The following is a 10,369-nucleotide window of genomic DNA, read 5'->3' as shown; positions in this document are numbered from 1 at the left end:
GGGTGCCTACTAAATTTATCAAAAAGTGATCATGAAGAGGAAGAAGCGTTAGGAGCTGTTGAATCTGATCCATCGTCAATGATGGAATAGAGGTCAATGGTGAGACAGCATCGATGATAGCAGCAAGGGGTTGTGAACCAGAGGATCGTTGAAGGGTAGGACGAGGAGCTACCGAACAATCTTTTTGAGAACCATTGCGAGACGTCCACCATTCAGGATAGCCATTCTTCTTGAAACACCGAGATTCAGAATGACCATCCTTATTATACTAGGTACAATGATAGTGTGGTTTAGAAGATGAACCACCAAAACGTGAGGTGAGAGCAAATGGTGGACGAGATACAGCCATGGTAACTTGATCGAGCATGGTGGAACGGGAATCATGTAAGGTTCGTTGTCGTTCCTCCTGAAGGAGAATAGAATATGCCTTGTTGACAGAAGGCAAGGGGTCCATCAATAGAATTTGGCTGCAAACAGCTGCATAAGAGTCATTTAAACCTAGAAGAATGATCGGTTCACGAAACTCATGAAGTGTCTTCAGTGCACCACAAGAACAAGGAGGAAGAGCATGATAAGATAACAATTCATCGCGATAACCTTTGAGAATGGTATAATAAGCAGAAATGGAATCAGTGCCTTGTACGTGCGTAGAGAGAGCACAACGCATCTCGAATGTGCGAGGGGCATTCTTTGGAGAAAAACGATCATGGAGATTGACCCAAATGTCATGTGCTGAATCGAGCCAAAGGATGCTGTGAGAAATAGAAGAAATAGTGGAATGCATAAGCCAAGAGCGCACCATGCTGTTACAACGAACCCAATGAGCAAAATCCGCAGAGTCAGAAGCAGGAGCTGTGAGAGACCCATCAATGAAACCAGTTTTATTCTTGGCCTCAAGTGCCATCAGCATGGCACGGTGCCAAGTTGGTTAATTATCGCCGTCTAAAAGAGGCTAGGGGTGACGAGAGACACACCCGATTGATCATTGGAATGAGGGAAGTATGGAGAGGAAATCGGTAAAGCAACCGGAGTGGCTAAAGCCACAATTGTAATTGGAGAATCCTCAGACATGAGGGAAAAAAAAAAGAGCACCAAACCTGCTCTGATGCCATGATAAGTCTTGAATTGGTAAATGCAGATTGCATTGACTAATTTGTATTGAATCCATAATTGATATATATAAAATGAAAGTTTCCTAGTATTCATGTCTACACCTATGGAAGATTCCTATTACTATTTCTCTAACTATGGAATGTACAGTCAATGAGAATATTACAAACTAATTATATAGTTGGTGATAAGGTTGACATATCTTGATGATGTGTCATGCTAAGAGTTATGCCTATAAGAGAATCATAATTTTGTTAACGTATACAACGCTAATAATAACAATAATCATAATCTTATCTCAATCAAATAGGATTGGTTACATGGATCCGATACCAAAATAAGGAAATAAAGAAGCACGAAAGAGAGATTAAAATGAAGTCAAATGGAGATAAGAGAATGATGTAAAGCAATAGTTAAAGATGCATCACGTGAATATCCCTTATGTGGGGTCCACAACACCAGTAGTCCTAACGCATGTTATTTGTTTGCAGCCGTGGATTGTTGAACTGTCTTGTGTTGGGAGAAAACCATATCATAGTAGGAGGTTCAAAAGGCTGACATGTACTGTTAATCTAAGATCTTAAATAATATGAGTTAGTTAAAGTCATTTATGCGAGACGACTGGGATAACAACTACTTTACAATCTATATAAAATTTGAGTTTGTTTCATCAGTATTTTGTACGCCTCTCTCTCTCTCTCTCTCTCTCTGATTACGTAATGACTATTACAATTAAAAGCTACTCATATGTGCTATCAATGGGAGAGAATAACTCAGCCAACAACACCCCCTGGTGGGACAAAATTTGGTAATGATATTTTCCAAATCCATTAATTATTATGACCAAGGATATTAAGTGCAAGTTTCAGTTCTACTTCTCAACTATGAATACAAATTAAAATTATAGTCTACACATAAATGTTTCGCTTCAACATTGGAGGCCAATTCTTAATATTAGGCCAAAATTTAGAATGGACCTTCGGCCCACTTCCCCAATTAATTATATATACAACACACAATAGAACAATTAATTTTAAAAAAGAGCAAGAATTAATTACCAATTAATTGCTAAAAGCTTTAAAGATCGACATTCTCATCATGTTGGAAAGCCGTGGAAGAGCAGTGAAATTAAATAAGATCTAAGCGAGAGTGAGGTGTGGATAGAGAACATCATCCAGCATGATGAAACCAGTGTCTCTCTCTCTCTCTCTCTATAGATTGAGAAGGGCTCATCGCCATGAGATGCCATGGTTTCATATCATGCTGGAAGACGTACTGTATCCCACCAATGCAGTCAGGTTTTGGTGGTTCCAAAGAAGTGAGGAATGATATATGAGCTTTGGAGAGATAGGAGGGGGCGTTCGAGAGAGAAGGATGGGTTGGGAAGTTGTTTAAAGGTTTTATCAAATTGGAAGAAAGTTGGTTATGGGAGGGCGGCTATTAAAGGAGTTTGTTATAGGGGATGAGAGATCAGAATTGTTTAAAGATTCTAATATGGAATCTTGGGAGGTTATGAGAACGTGATAACTGCTAATAGACAAGGCTGTTACAAAGAAGACTCCATGAGAGAAGTAGTTGTTAAGGGCAATCTATCCTGCTGACTTTATTATTATAAATATATTTGGTGGGATGGGTTCTTTTGATACGTTTAAGTTTTGAGGCAGGTTAAAACATTGGGTTTCGTTCAAGGAAGACATAATAAACCGGATCCATTGTGGTTGATGGTGCTAGAAAAACATATGGGCTTGGGCTAAACAAAGTTAAGAAGCAGTTTCACGCTCAAAGAATGCGAATGGGGCAAAATGATGGTGGATAGGGGGTGTAAATTTTTGGCCTGGATAGCCCGAACCGGTTCTAAGCTCCAATTGGGTCTGAATCATTGATTCTTATGGTCAAGAGTTTAAAACATTTATTATTGTACTGCACTTCATTTATTTTAATTTTGTATTGATCATTTAATGAATTGGTGCCATTTTTCTTCTAGTCCATCAGGGTTAGATTGACCGTAGCAAAAATCAGGCCCAACCCAGCCCAATCAAGGTCATTTAGGTTTGGGTTGGGTTGGAATGAGTCTAATAGGGTTGGGTCTGGGTTGAATTTTGGGGACCTGAGATTGGGCTGAGGTTTTAAGAAATCCGACCCAACCCAACCTTATTTAATTGTGGGTTTATGTTAGGTAGCACTGAGTTTGTTGGGCCTAGCTATAAGGATTATTATTTTTATTATTATTTTTTTTTTTAAGGGTGAATGGAAATTATATTAAAACAAACCCAATCAGAGACAACTAACAAAGTCTAAACCGGCTAAACAAGGGTAAATGCCCTACACATTAGAAGCTAGTAGGCACGGGACAAAACAAGCAAACCTTCGGAAAGGAACAAGCTAGTAAAAGAAAGAGGAAAGAGGGGGGAGGGGGGAGGGGGGAGGGGGGAGGAAGAAACTAGCAAAGAAGATGGGGGATCACCTATAAAAAAAAAAAAAATTCCCCTCCACGGCTAGGTCTGACAATCTTTATTTTGTTTCTTTATAAGATAACGGATCTGTCATAATGCCAATATCACAATCTACTCTTGGAGATATACTATGTAATCATATCATATAACTTTATCTTTTCTCTTTGATATTTTTTTAAGGGGTAATGGTTGTGCTTGCTGATCTTCATTTCATGCTAAAAAAATGGTTCTATTTGAGCTTCTTGTAAATTTTTAACACTGTTTTAGTTAGGATAAACTTGAGAAAGTTACTGAAAAATTCAAAATATCTGTTGTCACAAGAATATTTGCCAAAATCTCGAATCTCTTCAAGGACAACATTTATGTCCTTAACATCCTCATTGGTTTATTCACTATTAATAACTAATGTTCATTCCTATGAGCGACAATAAATTTTGTACCAATTTTTCACCGTTTTAGATAACCCACAAGTAGACCACTCATAATTCTTAAGTCAAGGTTTCTTTCATTTGGATTATATATCCTTGCTTCTGCAGGACAACCCTAAAGATGTATATGCGTAATTTAAACTCAATTTTCTCCTAGTCAATAGTCCATAATTCTTATTGAGTTGTTAACACTAACTTACTAGGAATTTTGTTCCTAATATACATTAAAGTCTTCAAAGCCGCCCCCAAAAATTCTAGAGTAGAGACGAAGAAGATAACATGCTTTTAACCATATCCATTAGAATACGATCTCTCCTCCTCTCAGCTACACTATTTTGACTGGAATACCAAGTGGAATGGATTGTGCTATAATCCCATCTTCCCGTAGATTTTTGAAAAATAACTCAGAAATTCTACCAGATACGTGCATCATCCTTGCCAAAAAAAAAAAAAATTCCCCTCCACGGCTAGGTCTGACAATCTTGATTTAATTAAATAACTTAATTGTTATCCACTTGGGTTTTCGGTCCCATGTTCCTTTGAAATTTTATAATTAAGATAAACCACACGTACTCCTTTAAAATTCTAATTAATATGTGATTGCTCCATGCTGAAAGGGAAGGTATTGACTTTTTGGTTTGTTTCATTTATACCAAAGTACCTAACAGCTTATGATGCACCAATTGATATTTTTTATGCCGGAGAAACATTAAGTATGGCCCAGTGAGCTCGAATCCACTTGAAGTCTGTCCTGAGCCTGGTGGGCTTTTCAACCCATTGGGTGGGTCAAGATTGAGATTCCTTAGGTTGGGGGCTGAGGCATTAAGTTGAACCAAGCCCTAATTGGCAGCTCGTCAATATATATTGCCAAACAAACTCCTGCAAAATATTAAAATGGTAAAAAGATGAGAACGATTATTCTCTGCAGTGAGTGTGGCGGTATGGTGAGTAACGGATGACTAAGAGCATCTGGACATGCACTTCGAGGTCCTCTTGGCCATCCAATAATCACTACAGAACCGCACTCACTGCAGAGGATGTTTTTGTAAAAAGATGATATCTATTTTCAAATTTAAAATTTAATGAAGTAGAAAATAACCCTGCTCAATTGTGTGTGTACAACTAAATACAAATAGATGCGAAAAAACAGATAAAGATAGACACGAGAATCATGACTGCCAGACCCCAAGTTACCGATGGAATGGGACTTGCCCATGTTTCTTATTAATGGCCACATACTGCATCTTGGAAAAACAAGATAAATCACAAAATTAAGAAACCCATTATTTTTGTTTTCTCTTTCTTCTATCATAAACGATTCAAGTAAGTCAACCTACTAAGCAAGAAGAACACACCTTTGTCTTAAGGCTCCTACATTAGTGGGTAAACAAAACCCAGAATGATTGTTTCCTTCTTCAATGTCATTCGTCTCCATGACATTATAAAGGCTCGAAGATCCAATTAAGTTGAATGCATACCAATATATTTAGGGGAAGCTATTGTTGGTGTGTCTTGTAGAAGCCGCATTTTTTCAGCTAAAAGTCAGCAAGTATATATTAAAGAAAGAAAACAAAATGGTATACATGTTTAACGTCTAGGCATTCCTACACGGATACAAATTCAAATGAAAGTGATCCCAAACATCACCCACCTTGGGCATAGCCATCAATAGGGATGGTTGGAAAACGCCACCTCGTTAGAGGAGCACCTTCAGCATAGCCCTCAGCAGCTAGTCAAACGAAGGGAACGCAGAATGATTTAGTGATTAAATATGTATCAAGGTCTGAGTTGGGCATCCTAGCTAATTTCTGAAGATGCAAAACAAGGGCTACTCCACCAAACCTAATTAGCTTGAGACGTTGCACCTTTTTTTGCAAGAATATTAGCCACTGTATTCACCTCCCTAAAACAATGCGTTAATCTTCAGGTAATAGACTCCAGGAAGGAACTGAATAACCTCCATTGTTGAGGAAAGGCCCAAGGAATGGATTTCCTAAGGACAACCTCCACAATAGCCTGTGAATCACATTCCACCCACAGCCTCCCCTCTCCCAACTCCTTTGCAAACTTTAGGCCAATAAAAAGGGAAGAGAATTCCACTTTATAATTAGTCATATTTCCAAGTAGGAAAGCATAGCAAGATAACACCATACCTGCACTATTTCGAATCATCCCTTCAGCACCTGACAAGCCTGGGTTTCCCAGGGAACACCATCGATATTCAATTTGACCCATCCAACAATAGGTTTAGTCCACTTCAGCTCCTCAATTGCAAGAGATGCAGAGGTAAATTTTACCTTAAAATTAAGGCTTCTAGGCAGACTGGAATCGACTATTGACTTTGAGAGAACCACCCTTACTTGAGATGACTCCCTAATATCACTCAGAACCTCCTTCAAGATCAGTCCAGATGGATGTCCTTTCTCATCATATCATCTTCTCTTTCTTTCATACCAAATATGAAAAGGAATAAGCAAAAAACTAGCCAACCACACCTCTTTTAAAGGAAGTAAGCTTGCCTTAGAGGACCACCATTGAGCCAGCTCTGTGGGAGAATTCGGTTGTGGCCATTCAACATTGAAAAGATGAAGGAAAGGACTCCAAACCTTACATGCTATCGGACACTCCAAAAAGACATGGTATAAACTTTCAGATTGCCTCAAACACAAAGAATAGCGAGATACTAATGGAACTCCCCTCTTAGACACAAGATCATTGACAGGAAGCTTACCACTAATAAAATGCCATCCAAAAAGGGAGTGCCTCAGCTGAAGTCTCTTCTGCCAAATCAAAGAGAACCACAATGGCCTCAGACCTATGGAGCTGAGTGCTTGCCATGCCGACTTAACACTGAAATCTCCCGAGGAAGGAGCACACCATACTCGCCTATCAAGAAAATAGGAATTTGGCAGTCGAATGGATTTCACCGCCATGAACTTCTCCTTCATAAATGGAGAAGAAATAAATGGCAAGCTCCAAGTTCTATCCCAAATAAAATCACCCATCTTGGCATTGAAATCACAGAAGAGAGACGAATCCAACCCAGAAGTCGTAACAATTGGCTCGTTGCCCACCCATTTGTGATGCCAAAAATCAATTGAAGATCCATTTCCAATAATCCAACCTTCATTAGCCTCCACATCACTCCAAATCTTCCTTATACCACACCAAATAGAAGAGCTAACACCAGATTTTAGCCTTCCATGATGGTCTAAGTACTTAGCTCTCATGAACTTCCCAAAGAAGGATTGATCATACTTTACAGACCAACAGAGCTTACAAAGAAGGACCTTACTCATGTCACGTGGCCTCCTAATACCCAGCTCCCCCTCCTCCAAAGGCTTGCAAACAGAGTCTCATTTAACAGTAATACTACGAGAGGTCTCCATATCATCTGACCAGATGAAATTACGCATCCTTCTGTCAACAGTAGACACCATATCAGGGGGCCACCAGTAAACAGAGTCTGATTAGAAGCCACATTAGGGCCTGTTTGATAACGTTTCAAGAAATGCATTTCTACAGTTTCTGTGAAAATGGAACAAAAACCGTTTGATAAAACTGTTTCGTTTCACTTATTTTCAGAAATAGAAATTAAAATTTCTACCTATTTATAGTTCAAGAAATGACCCAGGTGGCCATTTCTGAAACGACTCGTGGCCATTTTTTCGCTAGTTACTAACGATTTCTAGAAACATGACTTATCAAACACATTTAATTCTGTTTCTGTTCCTAGAAACGGAAATTTATGTTTCTGTCGTTTCTTGAAACAGAAACGGCAGAAACGTTATCAAATGGACTCTTAGTATATGAGTGAGAATGAATAGTTAGAGGTTCGTATGCTTATAAGAGAGCTTCTAGTTGGAAAAATGAAAGTAGAGGAACCAAAGAATTACTATTTCATTGGAATAAAATTAGTGTCTTACATGTGGCTTGTTGTTAGGTGGCCAAGAGAAGAATTGTTGGTTTTACAAATTGGAGAAGATATCTGCTCTAAGTGTTATAATTTCAGCTCCTAAAGGGAAAAAAGTCTAATTGAGGTCAATTAAGAACCTACGCTCTAGAAAACACAATAGTTGTTATGTTGGATGTCTCATGCAATTTGCTTCTCCTAAAAGTGAGTACATGTACATAGACCAGAAAGAAACCCTACAAGCCTCACAACGACCCAAACCAGCAAAAACACCCTACCCAATCATGAAGGAGTAGAGGGAACTTCTACCCTTAAGAGAGAGTAGAAAGAAACCCTACAAGCCTCACAATGACCCAAACCATCAAAAACACCCTACCCAACCATGAAGGAGCAAAGGGAACTGTTGTTTTCTGGTTGACCTTATTTGGAGCCTCAGCCACATAGCGGTGATAATGTGGCCATTTGGGGTGAGGAGGCCGATAGTGATGACATGGCAGCGTACGATCTCTCCGATAAGATGGTAGTGGTGTATGAAGTGTATGAAGTGAGTTCGGTGGTGTGGATTTTTGGGCCAAAACTGAAAAAGTTAGCCTAATTATACTCAAGGGCATTTTTAGCATTGAAAATGATTTTCTTTGGAAGACAGATCGTCCATGTAATAGTACCATTTCATCCCGTTTTGATATCGGATGAAGAATTTATGACACCTGTAATGTTTAGGGGCATTTTTGTATTTTTTCATGACTGATTCTGATGATCGGATCTTCTGAAAAATTATAGAGCTTTGAGTTGTGGTCCGTAAGATTTTCGTTTTGACTCAATCCAAATTCGTATTAAGAAGTTACGACTGTTCCGACGAAATTGGTCTGAAAGTTCTAATATAGAATTGGTAAATAGCTCTCAGTGTTGGTGGAGGAGTTTTAACATTTAAAGTTTGAACTTAAGGGTTTTTGTACAAAATATGAAAGTTCTATCAAGTGGGGTCTTTCAAAACTAAACTTCGAAGCTGGAGGGGCTTTTATGATATTAGAAGGTAAGGGATCTTAAATCTACAATTGTGGTTAAGCCACGTGGCCCAGATCCAAATCCGACGGCGCGTTCGATTTTGCACTGATCGGTGGTGCTGAACATCCCATCGTGAGGCCCTGGTCAATCAAATGCATCATGCCTGCTTCTGTGATGCTACACTGGATTGCCATCTGCTTAGGTGCTTGGTGCTCTTGCATTTGCATACACCGAAGATTCTGATCCTTGCGATCCTATTGATCACGGATTTTAAGCGTCGATCTAAGGGTCTCGATCGCTTCCCGCCTTCAACATCAAATCTAGCGGCTTCCTTATATTCCACTGCACAAACCAATCAGAGAGCAACAACGGCTCTAACGATGGCATCAGTGCCTAACACTGCATCAACCTTGCATCAACATTGGATTCCCATCGTGCGGCCAAGATTTATTAGCTATTATTATTCAGATCTAACAGCTAAGATCTCAAGCATCATTTAAAGCCCAATCCAACAACTGTGAGTCATGTTGTAGTGCCCTACACCGTCAGCATATTTTGTACTACCCTAAAAGATTCTAAATGGCTATTTTTGGTTGGTCCAACTTGAAATTATCATATCTATTGAACCGTAAAGCCAAATTGGTCCGTTAAAGTTGCTCTATCTAATGGACGATTGGGAAGAGAGTTTTGGTGTGAATATCCTCATGGTTTTGAAGAGAGAATCTCCCCCCTTGGGTGTGTGATATTGAATGGGTTTGGGTGATTTCTGGAAGTTGCATTCACTCCATTTAAATGAGGTTGAGAAGGTAGTTGAGTGTCATTGATTCTTCATTGACCAAAATCCAAGAGAAGAGAGAAAAGAAGAGACAAGAAGAAGTGAGGTCCTTTTTACGCATTAAAGAACTAGAAGACAATGAAGAAGTGCCTGTGAGCATTCAATAGGCCAGTGGACACTTGAAGAACCAAGTTACCCTTGAGAGATGAAGTTGGAGATTCAAATGATCGATGAAGGGTCTCAAGTATTTCCCTGAGTACCAAAACATCACAAATAACTGGCTGTGAGATTTTCTAACTATAGATTTACATTACAAATATTGTCTACAATGATGTATGCATGCTAGCTATAGTTGTTAATGTTGAGAATGCATGCTAGCTTAAGCTTGACTATAAGGCAAATTGTATAAGCTCATATTTATTGATTTATCTGTGTATAAGGTGTCGGGAGAGGAGGGGAAAGAAATTTCTTCACCATCTCGAAGCTCCAAGAGGTTCGAATCTTTGGCCAAAATATATGAGAGGCATGATAAGCAGACTGAGAGAAGTGGTGAAGTCCAAGTTCATGATGAGGGAGTTGGTGCTTGGTCTGTGGTTTGTGGTTGTCACAGAAATCGTGGGGGCAGGGGAGTCAACATCAAAGGTGGTCGGGTGGCTCTTCTAGCTTCATCTAAGACTGTACGGAA

General features: G+C 39.2%; 1 protein-coding gene across 1 annotated transcript; it reads right to left on the bottom strand.

Annotated features, from left to right (window-relative positions):
* Window positions 1–268: 268 nt before the first annotated feature.
* LOC122067307 lies at window positions 269–904 on the bottom strand. The gene has a single exon (XM_042631137.1). The coding sequence runs from the start codon at window positions 902–904 to the stop codon at window positions 269–271; it is 636 nt and encodes a 211-aa protein (XP_042487071.1).
* Window positions 905–10,369: the final 9,465 nt, after the last annotated feature.

The sequence above is a fragment of the Macadamia integrifolia genome, unplaced genomic scaffold (genome assembly GCF_013358625.1).
Source record: "Macadamia integrifolia cultivar HAES 741 unplaced genomic scaffold, SCU_Mint_v3 scaffold2825, whole genome shotgun sequence".
In the NCBI taxonomy this organism is placed as follows: Eukaryota; Viridiplantae; Streptophyta; class Magnoliopsida; order Proteales; family Proteaceae; genus Macadamia; species Macadamia integrifolia.
This window is presented reverse-complemented; position numbering and strand designations above follow the sequence as displayed.